Source organism: Callithrix jacchus, chromosome 4 (genome assembly GCF_049354715.1).
Source record: "Callithrix jacchus isolate 240 chromosome 4, calJac240_pri, whole genome shotgun sequence".
NCBI lineage: Eukaryota > Metazoa > Chordata > Mammalia > Primates > Cebidae > Callithrix > Callithrix jacchus.
The window spans coordinates 50,136,728-50,157,016 of record NC_133505.1 but is presented as its reverse complement, the minus strand read 5'-3'; the positions used below and the strand labels follow the sequence as shown (position 1 = coordinate 50,157,016).

General features: G+C 57.1%; 1 protein-coding gene across 19 annotated transcripts; it reads right to left on the bottom strand.

Annotated features, from left to right (window-relative positions):
* Positions 1 to 2,170: 2,170 nt before the first annotated feature.
* Positions 2,171 to 19,498, bottom strand: MDFI (MyoD family inhibitor). Of its 19 annotated transcripts, none has more exons than XM_035295602.3 (6): positions 19,242 to 19,498; positions 17,710 to 17,796; positions 9,779 to 9,961; positions 6,564 to 6,788; positions 6,021 to 6,183; positions 2,171 to 3,098 (listed from the first exon to the last, which is right to left on the bottom strand). In XM_035295602.3, the coding sequence occupies exons 2-6, from the start codon at positions 17,783 to 17,785 to the stop codon at positions 2,951 to 2,953; spliced, it is 795 nt and encodes a 264-aa protein (XP_035151493.2). In that variant the 5' UTR covers positions 17,786 to 17,796; positions 19,242 to 19,498; the 3' UTR covers positions 2,171 to 2,950. The 19 variants fall into 19 exon arrangements, with proteins under 19 accessions (XP_035151493.2, XP_078226799.1, XP_078226797.1 ...); XM_078370673.1 differs by having other exon boundaries at positions 9,779 to 9,956; XM_078370671.1 differs by lacking the exon at positions 19,242 to 19,498 and adding an exon at positions 18,706 to 18,934.
* Between the last annotated feature and the right edge of the window lie 791 nt (positions 19,499 to 20,289).

The following is a 20,289-nucleotide window of genomic DNA, read 5'->3' as shown; positions in this document are numbered from 1 at the left end:
TCTCAGGCTGGCCTGGGGTGGCGGCAGCTGCAGGCTCTGAAATGGGCAGTGTGTGAGTGTGTGTCTGTGTGTGTGCAGATGTGGTGTGTGTGTGGTGCGGGTGTGGAATGCATGAGCCTATGGAATGTTAGAGTGTGACTGTACGGAGAGGCTGTGTGAGTGTATGTGGGTGCAATAGGCGTGAAGTGGGTGTGTTTGCAGTGAGTGTGTGTGCGTGCGTGCATGTGTGTGTGTGTGTGTGTGTGTGTATGTTTTAGGGGGCTGGCTAAATTATTCCCCAGTCCCACCCCGACCCGGCTCAGCCTCTAGGGTTTCAGCCACTGTCCAAAAGAAAACAGCCTGGAGCCTGCAGCAGGAAATGGCTGTTTGGATTGCAGCGGCGCCTCTTCCTGCCACAGCCTTGCGGAGCGGGAAGGGCCAGGAGCAGGTCTTCCTGCCTACCTGGACCAGTATTCAGCTGGTCAGAAGCCCCTTCACCCCTGAGCTGGCCTCCCTAACATCCCTCAGACCCCAGCCTCGAGGACTGAATTCTAAACTCTCTCACCATTGTCTCTGCAGGGCCGTGGGAGAAGTGGACGCCCCCCAGGCCGAGTGAGCCGAGGCTGGTACACCCTCACAGAGGACAGCTGGGCAGTCCTGTCAATGGCAGGCCCAGCAATCCAACGTTCACCAACATTCTGCCGATATAGCTCATTCATGCAGAAGGGTGTGTTCGCTCACCCTTGTAACAAAGTACTTGAGCGCTGACTACGCAGGGCTGGGTCCCCGAACGATGGCGCATCCATCCAGGAGATTCAGGCAGCTCTCCGTGTGCTGGGAAGGAAGCTCCCCAGTACATGGTCAGGTGGGAGAAACAGGGTCCAGGACAGTGTGTACGGGATCCTCATATTTTTGTAAAAAAAGAAAACACGTACATGTAAATGCTTGTGTGTGCCCAGATTAGACTTTCAAACCTTTTGTACCTTGGGCGTGCAATAACTAAAAAACATACAAATACACACAGAGATACATGAGTACTGGGGGTGCCTCTGGGGCCCTCTACTGGCTTGATAGTGAGACCCCCGGCAGTTCCCTTCCTGTGTCCTGAATTTCTTGTGTGCTCTCAGAGGTCAGAAAACCCTGAAGCTGGTGAAGTGAGCCCTGTGTGAGTGGGGGTGGAATGGGGAGGAGCGGGGGTTAGTTCTCTCGCTGTGACTTAGAACCTCCTCCTCCTGCTGCAATGAAACCTACTCCTAAGGCCATGGGCTGCTCTCTCCTATGACATTCCTTAAGAGCGTTTGAATTTCATCTGGCCCTTTCCCCCAGTCACCCCGCACTTCCTTCCAGAACCCCTCGGAACCACTCCAAGCCTTCATTCCTGGAAGCAGTGCCTACCACTACCCTTGCGGTCCCCTCTCAAGCCTTCATCAGCTGTCTTCTCCAAGTCACCCTAACCGTCTGAGAGCCTCTCATGCCCCCTGGACCTCTCCTCAGGTGCAGGATGTGTGTGGTGGGGGTGCTGGTCCAGCTGCCCCCAGTGCAGCCCTGCAGTCCTCACAGCTGCCATCGCTTCTCAGGTTCCTCCCTCTGCATACCAAGGCCGCCCCACAGATGGCCTTGGAGGCCCCTGCAGTCCTGACACAGCTTCCTTCTTTCTCAGACCCCTGGCAATGGGGGGATGCCTGAGGCTGCATGTGTAACCCCAACCGGGCCCCCACTGAAGCCCAGGGGCAAGCCTGGGGTGCCCCGGGCCTGGAACTGGCCCCCTCCTGGGCACCCCTCTGGTACCAACATGGGCGTCACCTACGCCTTGGAACGACTTCATGAGGAAGAGCTGGAGAAGCTGGAGTCAGCAGGAGATTAATTAATCAAAACCCAAACACATCTGCTGTTAATTAATTCCATGCCAAGGTTAACTCTTCCCTCTCCGGGCTTCCCCTCCCCTTTGGTAGGAAAAGGGAAATAATGGTGGGAGAGGATACCCCACTTACCTTCTTCCCTTAGAGGGAAATGTGAAGAAGGGAGGGGAACATGAAGGGCAGGGCAGTTTCTGGGGTAAGAAAAGCAGAAGAGGCAGGGCCCCCAGAGGGCAGGGCAGCCTCATCCATATGGGTGCTTTTTAGGGGTGGTAGGAGCGTTTGCTTTTGAGAGTCATGGCCCATAGAAATTAGTCATGAGTCCTGAGGAAATCTGAGATGGACAAATATCTTTAGTTACAGCAACAAATAGAACAGACCTTCCCTCCCTTCCCTCCCTTTCCCCTTCCAGTCTTTTCCATACTGTTCCCCCTCCCACCCTACCCAAAGGCCTTGCCTAGCCCTGCTTTCCAGAGTCACTGCATGTGTTAGGCCCCCACAAAAGCCTAGGATAGGACACTGGAGAGGGCTGGCTGAGGGCGGGTGGGGTGTCTCTTTTCACATTTGCTGTCCTCTAAGCCCGAGGTGGTGGAGAGAGGCAGGCACCAGGAGCAGGGAGAGGTAGAGAGCCATGGCCCCACCAACCCATCCTCCCCAGGTAACTTTCACAGTGTTCCGCAGCCCTGGCTGGCCCCCTGCAGCCCCCACCCCAGCCCTGCCCCTAGGCTGTCCCACCAGGTCTTCGAATGATGTGTGTCCCTGGTAACCCAGTAAAGAGTTCAGGCTTCTATGCCGTGGGCCCACCACCCACGGCTGAAACAGCCCCTCTGAGCACGCCCCCTCCATTTTCAAAGTTGGGGTTCTGAGAGGACATGGGTGGGTGAAAGAGGACCAGGGACAGGGGGCCTTCTCAAGCCTTGTGTGACAGTCCTAGGCCTGGCCCCACTCAGGAGGACCCTGCTGGAATCTGCAGGGGTGCCCGGCTGGCCCAGTCCCAGACAGAGGCTCAGGAGGAGAAGCAGAGACCACAACACTCCATGCAGATCTCCAGGCAGTCCGCAGACTCGCAGCAGGCATCCAGGATGCCACAGTCCAGGTCGCAGGGCAGGTCGCAGTCAGCACACTCGCCGGAGCCGCAGCAGCAGCAGCAGAGGCACGAGTCCTCTGAGCTGCAGGAGCCGCAGGTGGCACAGTCCAGGACGATGTTGCACAGCGTCAGGAACTCGCAGAAGAGGCAGGACAGGATGCAGTGGACACAGCAGTCTGCGGGGTGGGCGGTGGAGACGGGGAGGGGTGAGCATGTGTGAAACAGCCAGGGGCGTGGGGGCCCAGCAGCAGTAGCAGCGGCAGGGATGCTGAGTGCTCACCATGCACCTGCCCATGCCAAGCTCCTGGCGCACATGAAGCTCACACGTCTGTCCCCTAGGTGATGACCCCGAGGCACACACAATTGGGCACATCAGAGCAGGATCTAGCCCAGGCAGCCTGGATCATCCTTGCTCTTAGCCAGCCTCAGTTTGCTTATTTAACCAACATATGGAGTGATACTTGTTCTAGGCACTATTCTGAGTGCTCTGCATGAATTACATTCGTTTAGACCTCCAACGACGACTCTATGAGGCAGGGGCTATCCCTAGCCCCACTCCACAGATGAAGAGACTGAGGTTAAGAGAAGTTAAGTCAGCTGGGCCCGGTGGCTCATGCCTGATCCCAGCACTTTGGGAGGCCGAGGTGGGTGGATCACCTGAGGTCAGGAGTTCAAGAGCAGCCTGGCCAACATGGCGAAACTCCACCTTTACTAAAAATACAAAAAATTTAGCCGGGTTTGGTGGTGCACGCCTGTAATCCCAGCTACTCGGGAGGCTGAGGCAGGAGACTCACTTGAACCCAAGGTAGAGGCTGCAGTGAGCTGAGATCGCACCATTGCACTTCAGACTGGGCAACGAGAGAGAGACTCTGTCTCAAAAAAAAAAAATAGAGAGAAGCTAAGTCTACACCCAGAATCCTACCACCTGGCTCATCTCTCACCTGGACACCTTCAACAGCCTCCTCACTGGTCTCCCCAATCCCTGGCTTTACCCACTGCCCCTGAAGCATCTCCACTTCACACTGTGACCAGAGGGATCCTTTAGAAACGTCTGTTGGATCCTGGCCCTCCTCTGCTCAGACCGCTCCCATGGTTCACATGTCACTTGTGATAGAAGCTGAAGTCCTCGCAGTGGCCCCTGAGGCCCCCTGTGGTCTGGTCCCTGTGCCCTCTTAGTTCTCTTCTCCCACTTCTCTCCTCCGGATCACTCTGCTCCAGCACGTTGGCCTCCTGGCTGCTCCTTGGCCTCTGCCTGGAGCAGTCTTGCCACAGGCACATGCTTGGCTGACTCCCTCATCTCCTGCTTTGCCCAAATGCCACCTCTCGTGGAGGTCTTGCACCACTGGCTTCAATACTGCAACTGGCTGGCTCCGCCTCGCTCTCCCTGCCTGGCCCTACCTGGCTGCCTGCTTCCCCTAGCGGCCATCGCCTCCCACTGTACTACACGGTTTCCTCACGTTCATTGTCATCTCCTCCTACTGGATGTGTAAGCTCCAGCAGGGCAGGTACCTTTGCCCATTTTGTTCCCTGACAGATTACAAGTCCCTAGAGCAGCGCCTGGCACATAGGGGTGCTGAGTGAACAGAAATGCATGAAGCTGCGCTGGGCACCAGCTTGGAGGTGCTGGAGCTGGGACTTGAGTCCAGGCTGCTGGCTCTAGAGCCTCTGTCCTGCAGTGCTCCATGTGTTGGGGCCAGGCCATGGGGCAGAGCATGCAGTTCTGGCCAGGGGCCCCCTGGGAGACTCACTGTAGAGAGGAGGGAGGAGGGTCTAACCCTGTTCTCCTGCATTCCTGTGTGGAGGGACTAGGGTCTGGCTACCTCTCTTCAAACTGGATAGGGTAGTTCTCTTCAAATGTAAATTGGATGAGGTCACCACCTTGTTAAAAACCCTTCAGGGGCGCCCTACTGCTCTCCAGATAGTCTAGCTTCACTGCCTGGTTGGTAAGGACCTCCCAGGACCCCTGCCTCCCAGGAGTCTCACCTTTGGCACTTCACCCTCCGGCCATACTGGCCATTAATCACCTCTGTGCTCTCCTGGCTGGAACCTCCTTCTCATCTTTTAAGGCATGCTCAGACATTGCCTCCAAGCCTTCCCAGATTTCTGGGCTGGTGAGAGTGTCCTCCTGCGTTCACATAATCCTCTTTGTGACTTTATCACTGCACTTATCACCTCTTATGGCGATTACCTGTGTCTCTCATAAGAGCTTTATGACGGCATGAACCAGGTATCCAGCACACAGCAGGTACCTAGGACATTTCATTTTATTTTGCTTTGAGATGAAGTTTCACTCTTGTTGCCCAGATTGGGGTGCAATGGTGTAAACTTGGCTCACTGCAACCTCTGCCTCCTGAGTTCAAGCGATTCTTGTGTCTCAGCTGCCCGAGTAGCTGGGATTATAAGGGTCCCCCTCGATGCCTGGCTAATTTTTTGTATTTTCAGTAGAGACAGGGTTTCATCATGTTGGCCAAGCTGGTCTCGAATTCCTGACCTCAGGTGATCCACCCTCCTCAGCCTCCCAAAGTGCTGGGATTACAGGCCGGAGCCACCACGCCCAGCCAGGGCATTTTACATGAATAAATGGCTCCTTCATAACTAAGACTATGGGGCTGGGCAAAGTGGCTCATGCCTGTAATCCCAGCACTTTGGAAGGCAGAGGCGGGTGGATCACAAGGTCAGGAGTTTGAGACCAGCCCGACCAACACGGTGAAACCCTATCTCTACTAAAAATACAAAAATTAGCAGGGCATGGTGGTACACGTGGTGGTACACACTTGGGAGGCCGAGGCAGAAGAATCACTTGAACCCAGGAGGCGGAGGTTGCAGTGAGCTGAGACTGCGCCACTGCACTCCAGTCTGGGTGACAGAGCAAGATTCTGTCTCAGAAAAAAAAACAAAAACAAAAACAAAAAAACTGTTGGGCAGAATTTGCTCTGCAAAGTGGGAAGCTTTCTAAGCATGTTATGTGCGAATGTGTAAACTGAATTCATTTGCAGATGCCCAGGCCAGTGTCCCTCCACACAGACAGGAACCACTGGAACATTCTGGGGTGAAGGTCAGGCCATCACTGAGCTCAGGCAGCTGTAAGCCATGTTCACCTGATGGCTGGTGAGGAGGGGGCTGGCTGCCCTGCAGCCCTGCGGAGATCTTTGTGTTGCAGGCACAACAGCTGTCTGGAGTCTGGATCCTCTGACCTCCCACTGCACCTTGCAGCCCTGCCCCGGCACCATTTTGTTCTGCTATATGTTTTTTTCTTCCTCCCTAGAGAGAAAATTTCTGTTTCCAGAAACAGAGGGGCTTAAGATGGATTAACCTAGGTGGCTCTGTTGCTTGTTACAGCAATTCTGGGAAAGCAAGGATGGGAGGGGTGGGGGGGTGGGGGCGGGCTTGAGGAGGTAGGTATGCGTCAGTTTACCCAGCAGGTGCACTTTTCAAGGTTCTATGATTTGATCATGCGTCAGGTTCCCTGCAGGGCTTGTTAAGCCCCACCAGAGTCCAATCCAGCAGGCTTGGAAGGAGGTTGAGATCCTGCATTTCTAAGCAGCAGCCTGGTGAGGGTGCTCCTGCAGGCCCCTGGGTCCTGCTTTCAGAAACCTGGCTTTGGAGGCCTCTCCCAGGGAGAGATGGGATGGGGTGCTTACCTTCCTGTGCCTGGAGGGGGATCTGGGAGGCGGTGGATTTGGTGCTGCTCTTACTCTTCTTGCTGCCCTGGCTGGCGAGAGATGGGTGTGTCTGCAACTTCCGATGGGCCTTGGGGCCACTCAGGGCACCGTTCCCTGCCCGTCTGGTGCTGCCCAGCTCTGAGGGGTGGCCAGAGCCATTCGGCAGTAGTGGGGTGCAGCCCAAGGGGTTCCCCTGAGGCTGACCTGGAGAGATAAAGAGAAAGGCTGATGGGAAAAGGGCAGGGGTCATTCAGCCCCAGAGCTGTGCTCAAATCCTGCCTGCTTCATTCTTTCATAACACCCCAAAGCACCCAGCCATACCTATATCCTGCAGATGGGGAAACTAAGGCCCAGAGGGAAGAAATGACTAGTCCGGAGCCATGCCATGAAATTGAGTTGGCCCTAGCTCCTGACTCGAAGTTCAGTGCTCAGTCCAGAAATGACAGATGTACAAGGGGAGTGTTCAGAGCCCTGGACTTCTCCTTTGTTCCTCGCACAAAGTCTATTCTCCTGCTCTTGTCATCCTGAGGTTTTGGCAGAGTGGTGGCAGTGGCGGTGTTGGGGAAGAGGGGTGGTTTGGCTGGGGTAGGGAGGATAGCAGTGAAGCAGTTAACCGTGGCTTCTGCCAAGCCCCCAGCTGTCATTGCCTTTGGCGCACTGGGTGATTTATTGGAAACCTCTGTTCGGAGATGAACGCCTGGCCCTGGAATCCAGGGGCACCTCACTGCAGCCCCTCTACCTCCTGTCCCTTCCTCCTGATGCCTTAACTCGAACCTCTGCCCTCTGAATCCCCAGCCCCATCCTGCCTCTGTGGGCAGCTGGCAGAGTTTGGGGAGGGGCCTTGGGGTCTGGGAGAGGAGGGAGGGAAGGCGGCAAGAGGAAGGACAGTGGGGAGACCCCCAAAGCCAGGAGCCCTGGGTCCCCACTGCAGGCTGAGGGACCAAACTTCAGCTTGATCAATGGGGTGCAGGCAAGGTGACCCTGGAGATCCCCTAAGCACCGAGTTCCTTCCTGCACCTGACTCAGGGATGTTCAGTTCTGGATGAGAACTGGCTGGCTCAGTTATATTCTCAAGAGATAAGAGGAGGTGTGTACGGTGCAGGGAGTAGGGAGGGACTGAAGAAGGGTCACTGAGAGCTCTGGGACTCCTCAGCTGGGCAGGACTCCTGACTCCTGGGCAGGACCCTGTGGCCCCAAGGACCCTCTGGAAATTTAGGGCACTTCAGTCCCTCAGGAGCTGGAGCCTGGATCCCCATCTCCTTCCAGGCCTGGCCTGTGTATGCGAGTTGTGTAGGAGGGAGATGTCTTGGGGGCTCTGGAGCCCAAGGAGAGGGGAGGGTAGCCTCGATGCCTCCCTTGGCCGAGGAGGCCAGGTCTTCCAGTGAGGGCAGCAGTAACAACATCACACACCGAGTGCTTCCCGCACACCAGCCCTTCTAAGTACTTGCTGCTCACGGATCCCCTTGGTATCGCTAGCCTTCTTTTACTGATGAGGAAACTGAGTCCCAGAGAGGTAGAGGTACAATAAGTTGCCCAAGGTCACAGAGCTAGCAAGTGTCAGATATGGGACGAGCTTAGAGATTAAGAGCTGGGCTCAGAGGGCAGAGGCCAGCAGGGGGGCAGAGGCTGGGAGACAAGTGACCGAGGAATCAGCTGCTACTGTCACGACAGTCACTACCCTCATGACTGGTGGTGTGTGTGTTTTGGGCAGGTATTATGTCCCAGGCACAGTGCTGCCAGCTTTAAGTGGAGCAGCTCCTTTACGCATCACAAGAGATCTACTATTGGCCCCATTTCACAGATGAGAAAGCTTGCCAGAAGTCCCGCAGCTGGGAAGTGGATCAGGGAGGGTACGAAGATTGGGAGAAAGGAGCTGAGGACAAGATTGGGGGTCAGGGGAAGGGTGGGAGCCAGGGTTCTGGAGAGGCTCCATGCTGGGAGCCTCCAGCAAGAGGTGTGGCTGGTGCCTGCATCTGGGTAAACAGGGGTAAAGCTCTGGGAAGTGGTCAGCCTGAATCATCCGGCCCCCACCTTCTGGCCCCACACAGGGTGACTGGGCCGAGTCCTTGGCCAGCTTCGGTGCCCCTTGCCCTGTTGCCTAAACATGGGTGCCATGACCAGAGGGCGGGAGTGTGTGGTGAGCTGAGGGATCTGGGAGATGTGGACAGACACAGAGCTTGCCTGTGGCCATGGCCATGGGGGCGGCCGTGGGGGCTGAGTCACAGAGCAAACACTCAGGGCTCACAGACACAGGAGCGTCTGTCCCATTCCCACCAGGCCCCCTCCTCCATAGCCATGGCACTGAGCTCTTTCAATTCTGCTGGTGGGTGTGCTGGAGGAGACCAAGGGCCACGCACTAGCAGGATAGTAACCCTGACTTCCAGGGAGTCCAACTTAGCCCCAGATGCCCTGGCTAGAGGAGGCTGCCCGCCTGGCCATGCCAGCGGGGCATGCAGGCAGGCACTGGGAAGAGTGCTGGGCTGGGAGACCTGAGTTTCCCAGCTTGGGACCAGGGTGGGTGGTTCTCTGTGCCTGTTCCCTCGTCTGTAAAATGAGCTTGGCAGTAGCCATCCTGCTGCCTCACTATAGGCTGGTTAGGCGAGCAAGTGAGCCCATCAGGGACAGAGAGCTGGGAAGTTAAAGCATGTCTACAGATGTGGACAAATCCTTGCTGTTTATAAAAATGATCCCAACTGTTGCTTCTCCTGTTCTTGAGAGTAAAGGTGGAAAATTCTCTCCCTTCCAGGACCTCCTTGGATAACTCAAGCCAGGCCTGGGAATGGAGCTGAATTTTGTTCTATTTGCCCCCACAGAGCAACTGGGGGCTTCTTCCTTTTACCCTTGATTCCCAGAAGGATGGGGCTGCATCAGGCTCCGGCTCGCTGACCCACGGCAGCCCCAAAGCTCTCTTCCTGAGGCTGGGGGTACTTCTCTCCAGGCAGCCCCATGCTCTCTGCGCTGAGCCATTTTGCCTGGAGCCTGCTGACACTCCTGCTTCCTAGGCACTTTGCTGTGGAGGTCTGCCCCTTGACAGACAGTGCAGTGACAGTGCCCTACCCCTTTCTGCTGCCATGCTGCCACCCTCAAGGTCCTGGCCAAGTGGGTGTACCCATTTTTGCCAACCCATTTGTGTTGAGTTCCCTAGTGCAACCACTACATGTTGCCATCCAACCTCCTGGTCCCCTAGGACTCACATGTCACAGCTTCTGTGGGGACATCGAGGTCAGTGCTGTCCAATGCCTGGGGGACCCCAGGGCCATTGCCTTGGGGCATGGGGGTTGCCGCCTCCTCCAGAGAGCCCTCCTCTGGCGCTGCCTCCGCAGGGTGAGTGGATCCTGTTACTACCTCCAGCCCAGGAAGGAGGGATAGGGTCTGGGCTAGGAAAAAAGCAGATGACTGAGGTCCATTTTCCTGGGGCCCTCCTGTTTGCCAAGCCCTGGGCCCCGCCCCACAGCCCACCATGTCCACTGAACCCTCATTCTTCGTCTGTTTGCACCAGTTACCCAGTCCTTACTCTATCTGACAACAGCAACAGGCTCCAAAATAGAAAACTCCCAAACCACAACCTGGGAGTGAGCAAGGGTGTGCATGCACGTGAGGGTGTGCACGTGTGCATGTGGTGTAGGGAGGGGCAGAGATGGTAGAGTATAAAGAGAAGTGGGGAGAGGAGGCAGAAACAGTGCAGGGGAGAACAGATGGACGGTCAGTGACAGAGAGATAGGGACAGGCATCAAGAGTGACAGGGAGAATCAAAGGGACAGTGAGAGGTAGAGGCAAAGACAGATAGAGCATTGGCCTGCAGGAGATTGGGTACAGAAGAGAGATTCACAGTGATCCAGTGACAGACAGCCTGGGATGGAAGCAAGACACAGCAATAGTGCAAAAGTCAGCGATGGAGAGAAAGATAAGAGACGAGGCAGAGACAGAGGCGATAGAGAAGGGAGCACTGTGTGATACAGAGCGCGGAGGGAGGCACAGGAGAAACTGGGTCAGAGAGGATGATGGCAGAGGAGTCAGAGGAACCTGGGGGTGAGGAGCAGGGAGGGGCTGCAGTCAGAAGAGCGACAAGAAGCTGGTCAGAGTGCCAGGGAAGAGGTAAACCGCAGCCACATGTAATTACAGTGGCTCTGTGCAGGGGCGGCAAGAGGCAGAAATGGAGCCACCTTCAAACCCACAGCTCCCTAGGCTGCAGGACTAGGGCCCCTAGGCTCAGGGGAAAAAAGGAATGGGGGATGGGTAGTGAGGGAGGGAGGAAGAAAGGGGTCTGAGCTTCCATGCACTCAGCCAGGGGTCGTGGGCAGGCCTAGGCTGTGCCAATGAAAGGGTGTAGGGTGCAGCCTGGGCCTCTCATTAGACCTCAGACTATGCGGTTAGTTGGAAAGACAGGGGTCTCAAGAGGGTGGCCTTCCACCTGTCCCCTCCCCACATATCATGCTGGGGGAAAGAGAAGGAGCAAGGAGACACAGAAACAAGAGGCTCAGAGATGCAGAGGCCACAGGGGCACAGGGAGAGGCAGGGGGACGGGGGGGGGACACACAGAAGGGGACATGGGGAAAGGCAGGATGACATGGAGGGGGACATGAGGAGAGGCAGGGGGACATGAGGAGAGGCAGGGGGACATGGGGGGACATGGACAGTGGCAGGGAGACCCAGAGGGGAACACAGGGAGAGGCAGGGGAACACAGAGGGAGACGCGGGGAGACGGAGGGTGACACAGAGAGGGACATGGGGAGAGGCAGGGGGACACAGAGAGGGACATGGGGAGAGGCAGGGGGGACACAGAGGGAGACACAGGGAGAGGCAGGGTGACACAGAGAGGGACACGGGGAGAGGCAGGGGGACACAGAGGGAGACACGGGGAGAGGCATGGGGACACAGAGGGGGACATGGAAGGTGGCAGGATGACACAGAGGGGGAGATGACAAGAAACAGTAGGGAAGCCCAGAGAGTGCACACCCCATGGAGAGACCCAGAAAGAGACACATGCAGAGACAGAGTCACAGGGTAGTCTTGAAATGGAATCAATCACAGAGAACAGAGAGGGGCTGACATATGGTGTCCTCTATGAACTATCTCCAAATGACACAGAGAGGAAGGGGGCAGGGGAAAGAGAGGCAGAGAGATCTGAGAGTTGAAAGAAGAGAGAAGGGAGATAATTAGAGGGCTCAGTGGAGGCCTGGGCATGCAGGCCTGGGGGAGGGGAGTTGGAAGCATGTTGAGGGGAAGATCCTCGGGCCCAGCTGCCTCCCTCGGCCCAGAGCACAGTTCCCTGAGGCCGTAACCCTCAGAAACCCCTTAAGAATCCTTGTTCTAAGGGGTCTGGTCCCCCACGGTCAGGGGGATGGGCGCCCAAGGCCCCATATGGGAAGCACAGAGGGCAGCAGGCCCAACAGGCATGCTCTCACCTGCCCAGTGAAAAACCACATGCCTTGCCTGGAGACAGGAGCTGGGGCAAGGGGGAGGCAGGGCTGGCGCTCCTGGGATTCCTGCAGGGCAGCGGAGTTATTTGCTGGGAGGCCTTCCCGGGGCCCATGACTCCAGGAAGGCAGGGGTGGGTTCCTTCCAACTCCATCTGCTCTGTGGGCCTGTTGAGAGCCCCGCTCATAGCTGGGTTGATTGTTGAGAAATCAAATGGCTTTTGGAGGATCAGAGGATTTGGACAAGTGGGAGCAGGCAAGTGGAGACGCTGGTGCCAGATGGAGCCTCTCCTAGCCTTGAGCCTGGTCTACACCAGCTCAGATATGGCTCTTGAGGGCTAAGACCAAGTTGCCATAAAAAGGGAGGCTCAAAGGGGAAAAAAAAAAAGACAAAAAAAAATTGTAAAACCAGGAGTTCAAGACCTACCTGGGCAATATTGTGAGACCCTGTTCTCCACAAAAATGAAAAAAAAAAAAGAAAAGACAAAGGAAAGAGAGGCTTATGGTCCTAATTTTCAGGAAACCAGGGGCCTGCCTAGCTCTGGACCCTGGCCCCCAGAGGCATCTTCCACGGCCCTGGGCCCTGAACGGGGAGACCTGACTCTCCCACATGGTGTAATGAGACAGAAAGACCTGAGTGAGGAGTGGAAGATCTGAGCCATGCATTCACCAGTTACCAGCCTGGCAAGTTATCAGAGTGGGGCTACTTTGTCCTAATGCTCATGCCACAGGGTTTCAAGAAGGAAAGAAAATGCTCATTAGGGGGTTGTTCACAAACCTTTCACCCACAGCCCCACTCCTCTTCCCTCGGTCCCTCCTTCCCTTCCTCTCTTTCCTTTCTCCCTCCTTTTTCTTTAAATGAGTAGTTTGGCTTCTGACCTTTCCCCTTTCATTCATTCCTCCCCTCCTTCCTTCCTTCCTACCTGTGCTGCATGGTATAACATTTATTAAGCACCTACGAGGCACCCAGCAATATAAGGAGTACTGGGTATACCCAAGTGAGAAAGACCAGCTCATTGCCTTGGAGTTCTCGGTCAGGGGTGGGGTGGGCTGGTGGCTCTTACATACACAGAAGTGCAAGAGTGACGGTAGGGCATCTGGAAGAATAGTAGAAGCACAGAAGACAGGCCCCAGCCCAGATGGGTGTGTGTGGCTAGCAGGCTTCCTGGGGCAGGCAATACTCACACTTAGTCTTGACCAATCAGTAGCACAGAAGGGGAGTTTTGAGAAGAGCAGCAGGAATCAAGACCCCCAGTGAGCTGCCACATGCTCTGGGCGGTGTTGAGGCTAGGAAGCCCAGAATAGCTGGGGCATGACAGGCCTTGTGGTCACTTCCCAGGCTTCCTGCAGAGGTCACGAGGGTTCCCTGGGGTGACACTGTGAGTCCTCTGGTAGATAGAGAGAGCCAGGACTTCTGCTCCCTGCCCTGCTTCCCTTCCTCCCTGCAGTGTTAGAGACACAGGGTAGTCTTGAACTGAAATGGAATCAATCGCAGAGAACAGAGAGGGGCTGAGGTACGGTGTCCTCTATGAACTATCTCCAAATGACACAGAGAGGAAATGGGAGGGGGGAGAGAGACAGAGCTAAGAGATGAAAGAAGAGAGGAGAGAAGGTGAGGAAGATGATTTAAGGAGCCTGGAGTTCACATCTCCAACCTCCTTACTCAAAGTGTCTCCACTCTGTGAGCAGTCTCTCCTGACAGTCACCTACAGGGCTGGTGACCTTGGATCTGGTGGGAACAGGAAATTCCAGAGTGCAGACCAAGGCCTGAGGGGGCGCATCCTGCAGGAAGCCTACCAGGCATTAGACCAAGGAGGAAAAATGAGGAAGGAAAGAAAACCAAGTCCAGTAATGCTGACCTGGAGACACACAGAGGGACAGAGAACCTCCGGAGCCAGGAGGGGCCGCAGAGGGGACCCAGCAAATGAGTCCTGAGAGCAGAAGAGGAAGCTGAGCCAAGTGTCCAGAGACAGGGAAGCCGAAGGAAAAGGAAGAAGCAGCTGCAGGCGGACCTGGTCTGCAGCAGCGACACTGCCCTGGTGGCCCAGACCCCGAGGTGGGGACTGAGAAGCAGCTCCTGCTTGGAACAGATGGGGCAGAGACACCAAGAGCCCACGTTTCCATTCTGTAACTGAGACACTGCTGTCCAGCCACAGAGGGGAGAACATCTCAGGGGAGAAACTTCCGGAAAGTGGAAGTGTAGAGTGGGCAGGAGGGAAGGGGGTTGTCTGCAAAGGCGAAGGAAGCCCCTGTGTGGATGTGCAATTCATGACCTGCCGACGGTGCCTGCCAAGGGAGTGAGTAGATGGGGCTGAAGTCCTCGTCTTCCTAGTAGGTGCCATCTGCTCACCCAACTGCACCCCTGCTCCATCTGACCAAGGGGGCACCTTTTTCTAATCTGTACCTGGTGCCATGAATGCTGGTGGCATCTCTGAGCAGAAGCTCCCGGCCCTGTAGCCCTCCTCTCAAGGGTGGCTATCTACAAAGGGGAGATACGGAAAGGCAATAGCTCCTTTGCTTCAGTGCACTCTCATTCCTAACATAGGATAAGAGTCTAATAAATGTCTGGAGTTCTGGAAAGACAGCCAGCCCCAGAAGGGAGTGGGAGTCATGTGTAAATCCATGAGCCCAAGAGGAAAGACCGAGACTCACACCCTCAGCAAGGACTCTGTGGGCCCTCCCTGGGCACCATCCACCAAGTTGAGGGGTGGTCCTAGACCAACAGGGAGTAGGGGGACCTCTTTCAGGTGGGATGCGTTTAAGCCTGGACAGTGCCCATGGGAGTTCCAGCCAGAAGACCCTTGGCTGGTGTGGACAAAGGCCCGTGCTCCAGAGCTCCACTGCCTGGTGCTTTAAGTGTAGCCCTTGTCATTGTCCTTGTGGACTGTGGATCTGGGCTTCCCCTTTGGAGCTCTGATGATCTCTGGAGAGAGAAGGCCAGAACCTCCTATGGTCAGAGTGGTGGCTGGAACCTCACACTTCAGTCTTTCCTTGGATTGGCATTCAAGGCCTCAGTCTGCATATTCAATCTATCAATGTACCAGGATCCTGTGTTCCAGGCAGACTGGCCTCTCCATGGCTTGGGCCGTCACCAGATATTCTGACCAGTCCACCCATGCTTATATTGTTTCTGTTGACCAGAAGCTCCTACCTCTCCCACTCTCCAAATCCAACTCATCCTTGTGGACCAAGCTCAAACTTCACCTCTTCCTCTAGAAAGCGTTCTCTGACCCAGTTGCTGAGGACTTAGCTCCAGTGTCCCCTCTTGTTAATAACTTGTTAGTGAAGCCCTGGCTTCTCAAGCAGACTACAGTCCTTTCAACTCACTCCCTGGGGGTGGCGCCCATATTCATCCTGCATCCCCAAGGGGCACTCAGCAAATGCCTACTGGGGAGTACCTTCCGGAGTTCAGAATGCCCCAGTCAGGAGAAGGAGAGAGAGGGCTGAGGAACAGGGGTGGCATCTGGACCTGAACCCCAAGAAAGTCAGAGAGGGTGGACTTCTTTGATGCACACATGGGTAATGTGAATCCATTGGTCACAGTCCCAAGCCACCAAGCTAAGAACCAAATAGGGCCTGGGCTGGCCAATTAGGCTGGGTCAAGTTGGTTTTATTTTAGGTCTGAAGGCTCCAATTCCCCAGGAAATTCAATTTAGAACCATGAACAGGAATGTGACGCACCAGTGCTGGGCAGAAATGTGCCTGTGGGCTAGGTAGCCAGGCTCCTGGGGCTCTCAGGGGTGGCTGGGGAGGAGGCAGCTAGGAGAGCCAAAGGTGTAGGGGCTTGGCCACCTGCCCCTACCAGATTTGCCCTGAGTCTCTTTGTGCCCTGTCTGCACTGGGGCGGCTGAGGGAGGGGCTGACTTGTTCCCTGGCTGTCCTGCCAGTAGGGCCTCTGGGGGCAGCGCTGTGGCCTTGCTGTTCTGTCAGCGCTCAGGGAGCAAAGCGTGGGGGATTCTGGTCTCGGATTCAGGCGTCTATGGGGTTTTGGCTGGGTCTCCTGCGGTTTCAGCTTCCTGGGCAGCAGGCTCATTCTCCCAAGGCGGTGGCAGAGCAAAGCCTTGAGTTATGAAAGCCGCATTGTCTGGCCCAACCCAGGCTGGGGAGGGGGTCTGCTGGGGCGCTGGGGGGCCTCAAGTTACAGCCTGGGGCTTCACCTTCCCAGTTGCCCACCTTGGCCCCAATTCTGTCCGGTTAGCTCTCTCCTCTTGCTACTGGAGCTGAGAGTGGCTTCAGCAAGGAAGATCTTGGAAGGTGGAGGGAGACCAGAGAAAATGGATCAGGGGAGGGAGAAAGCTAGGGAGAGCAGGAGGCTGAGGAACGGAGGAGGCAGGAGGGACCCCCCCCCCCAACAGGGAAGGTTCCCAGACACAGAGAAGGACCCTTCCAAGTGCCCTGCCCCCAGATCTCCCTCTGGGCTGAAGGAGTCCAGTTCTTGGAGGCACTCATCCTGCAGAAGGCCCCATTGCAGGGGCCCCACAGAGACGGCAGGGAATTTGAGGCTAGGCCAAGATGGGCTGCAGACACACTGGTCTCATCTATTTGCTGGCTGTTGGCCAGACATCTTCCACTTGTCCTCACTCTGGTTTGGAGGACCCTCCCACCCCCACAGTTAGGCGTCAGTACCAAGTAGGTGGGGAACACAGAGGGGCCTCCTCCAACAGGCAGGCAGGCCAGGAGGGCGGCTGCAAGTGGAGGCTGAGGCCAGAGAAGGGAGGGAGCTTGTCCAAGGCAAGGCAGGGAGTTCACGTCAGAGGTTCAGGAGCAGACCATCATTATTCAGAGTCAAAGGGAGAATGGGGCTGGGGGGCGGGGGAGGAAGGCAAGGACTTAGAGGAGATTCAAGTTATAAAATCCGGGTTCACACTCCTGCACGCGGTTCCCCTGGCCCTGAACACATCCCAGTGGTTCCTGACTTCTCCCTGACCCGGACTTCCATTTAGGAGCTTCAACTAGGCATCTGGCCAGTGAGGGGAAGGGACTGAGGACACAGCCCGCAAGGCCCCTACCCCAAACCCCCTCAGGGAGTTAAAAACTGTCCTTGGCTTGTGAGGCTCCCCCAGGAATCGCGGGTGGGTTACACACGGCGCCAGGAACGGGATGGGGCACTTCACTCGGGCTGTAGACACGGGGTGGGGGTGCGCGTGTGTGCACAGGGCAGGGGCGGCGGGGACTGGCCGGCACGAGAGGGAAGGAAAGAGAGGGAGATGGGATGGCAAGAAAGAGGGGAGGGGCCGGGTCCTGCAGCCGCTGGCGGCAGACAAAAGTTTTCGGGAAGCGCCCGGCTCTAGTGGGACTGGGGGAAGGGAAGGAGAGAAAGACTCAGACAACGCCCCCTCCCTCCACACCAGGCCCCTATAAATATTTACACTGGGCAGAAACGGTCGAGACACAAATCCCAGACGGACAGACAGACACCGCGGAGTGTGTGTGTGTGTGTGTGTGTGTGTGTGTGTCTGGTGTCGGGAGTTGCGCGGAGTTGGAGCCAACTTGGCAGAGCCGCGACCTCTGTTCAGAGCCCTGCCTCCCCCGCCCAGCCCCCTACTCTCCCTGGATCAAGTCCCCAAACCCAGACTTTTCGTCCCTATCCCCACCAAGCTCCCCAGAGCCGTCTCCCCGAGTCTGGGGGCAGAGGAGGAGAACTAATAACTGGCCCCTTCAGCCGCCACCCACCCCTGTCCAGCTTCGTCCTCCACTCCCGGTCCTACCTGGGCCCGGGGCTGCGCTGGGGACTCCATGGGGCACGTCGCAGCGAGAGGACCGCTGGCCGCTCACCGGGTACATCGGCCCCGGACCTGCGGAAAACAGGGCTCAGCGGGCGAGGCCGGGGGCGGGCAGGGGGCGATCATCCCCCAACGACGCGCGCCTCCCCAGTCCACTCACTCGTTCGAGCCGCGCTACGCTCTCTTCTAGCCGGATCCCCGCGCGGGGACCGCCATCCGCGCCTGCTCTTGGCACCCCCGCCCAGGGCCCGCTCGCTCCCGGGTGCTCTCCCGGCGCCCCCTCCCCTCTCACTTTTTCCCTTTACGGCGCCTGCTCGCGCAGTTCGCCCCTTCCTTCTTCCTTCTCTCTCCAGCCCCCTCGCTCCTCCCCTGCTCGCCTCTCCCCTCCCCTCTTCCCTGGCCCACCCTCTCTCCGCCCCCTCCTCGCCTTCCCAATCGCCCCTCTGCGGGACCCCTCCCCCGCGCCAGGCTCGGCCCAGCCGGGAGCCCGACACGTTTGTACTCGGGGCGCCCGAGGCCCGAGCCCCCACAGGAAGCCGGCTCGGCGCGCTTCCTCCGCGCTTCTGGAGCGGCTCCTCAGTCTCCCCAAATCCCTGCCCCCCGAGGCCCGGAGCCCCGCGAGCTGCACGTTTTCCTTCGCCTGTCCAAACTCTGCAAAAGTTTCTGGAAAATCAGGAGAAACAGAGAAGCCTCAACCACTTCGTGCAACTGTCTGAATAATTGCGGCCTCCAAATCTCTTTGCCCCAAAGATGGGCGCGATCAAGTTCCTCAGTCACCTTATGCCCCTCAGTCTCTACCCGGAGTCCTAAGCCGGGGACCGGGATCTGGGCTCCCAGGCCACCCGCCCAAGCTGCCAGGGTTGTGTGTCCGGGAAATCCGGTTAGTGACCAACCAGCCTCCCCTGTGCCGCAGCAGCCCAGAGCATCCCCGACCCCCTGCCCCTGCCAGCTGTGCGTGGGAATGTGTGTCAGAAAACCGACTCTAGTGGCAAAGAGAGGTCCTCCAAATTCAGCCCTTCTTTGATATCCAGAGTGGAATCCGAGGCCTTCTAAGATGAGGGTTCCTGGAGAAAGGGGAGGGAGGGGGCCTCGGGCCAGCTGAGCTGCGCCTCCGGGTGGTGAGCCGTGGTGGTAGGAGGGCGCTGCTGCCAGGCCGTCCGAGAGGGTTCAGGGACCCTCAGCACGACCCCGGGACCTGGTCCTGGAGAATGGGGAAGACCTTGGAGCCTTCGGCCCTCCAGGTGGGGCTGGGCGGGTCCGTGGGATGATGCTCAGGATAGGGCGGCCCCCTGGGGTGACAGCGTCTCGGTCAGACTGGGCGGGGGCCGCCTAGGAGCCGCGTCTGGGCTCCCCACCAGGAGGGCCGGTGAGAAAATTGGAAGGCGGCGGCGGCGCCAGGGTACCTTTTCTAGTCCCGGCTCCAGCCGGTTCTGGAAGTGGGGAGCTGGGACGCAGGGAGCCGGGCGTCCCATTCCCGGCTTTTTGGACTCTCCCATTCCCCCATAGTCACTACTTACCGCGCTCGCAGGTCCTCGGGCCGCCGTCGGGGCCAGAACTGGGATGGCCCCTACGGCGCCGGCCGCGCTCTAGCCACCGCGGCCGCGTCGCAGAAATGGGCTGGGGTGGTTGCGGCCGGGAGGAAGGTGGGGAGTGACGGGAAGAGAAGCTTCCGTCCCCTAGTCCTGGCTGCTCGCTGCGGTGGCCTGTCCTAGCGTCCCAGGAGCCGGCCGGGATCCGGCTACTGTCCGGGAGCCCTGGAGAGCTGAGCCGACTCCCCCTTCCTGGCACGGGCTGAGTCACTCCGACGGGACTCGCCCGCGGCCTGGGCCTGGCGACTGCTGCATTCTTACCTGCTTACCTGGGCGCGCACGCAGGGCCTCGCCCACCTCCAAAGGCAATCCCCACCGTCTCTTTCCGTTTCATCCCGCGTATAGGGCCCCCTCCCGAACCCCATACCTCAGTGAGGCACCCCTTACCCTGGTTTCTCAGTCTCAATCCAGGGCCCCTAAACTCTGCATCAGCTCAGTCCCGGAGCCTTACTGTTCCAAGTCACCTGCTTGATCTCAAAGGCACTGAATCTGGCCCAGTGCTAACGTCTGTTTTGTTGGAAATGTAAATCATACTTTAAGTTTAATCCCACATGCTGGTTATGCAGGTGTGCTCAGTTTGTAAGGATAAGGCAAGCGGAACATTTTAGGGTTAGGCAATTTTTTGGTATGACTATTATACTTGAATAAAAAAAAACTTAAAAATCAACACATTAAAATCAACATTTCAGGACAGAACCCGATAGGGTATGGAGGCTGGGGGCCTCGCATTGGGGGCTCAGATTCCAGACCTACCACCTACTATATTTCTTTGGGGAAATCTGTTTGCCTTTCAGCCTCAGGAGGGATGAGCATTGGGGCCCAGGACCAGGACTGGGGTGAGGTAAGTGAGACACTCATCTGGTGTGCAGGATTTCTGGGGTGCCAAGATAAGGAATTTTTTTTTGGATGCAGGATCTTGCTCTGTTGGGTAGGCTGGAGTGCAGTGATGAGATCTCAGGTCACTGCAACCTCCGCT

What these genes read in the sequence shown, in the direction of transcription:
- MDFI (XM_035295602.3), bottom strand. Translation starts at nt 17,785, where the DNA reads ATGTACCCGGTGAGCGGCCAGCGGTCCTCTCGCTGCGACGTGCCCCAT. An exon ending in CAGCGCAGCCCCGGGCCCAG is followed by an intron (nt 9,962 to 17,709) that starts GTAGGACCGGGA and finishes CTTTTTTCCTAG; the next exon opens with CCCAGACCCTATCCCTCCTT. An exon ending in CCCTCCTCACCAGCCATCAG is followed by an intron (nt 3,099 to 6,020) that starts GTGAACATGGCT and finishes CCCACCCCGCAG; the next exon opens with ACTGCTGTGTCCACTGCATC.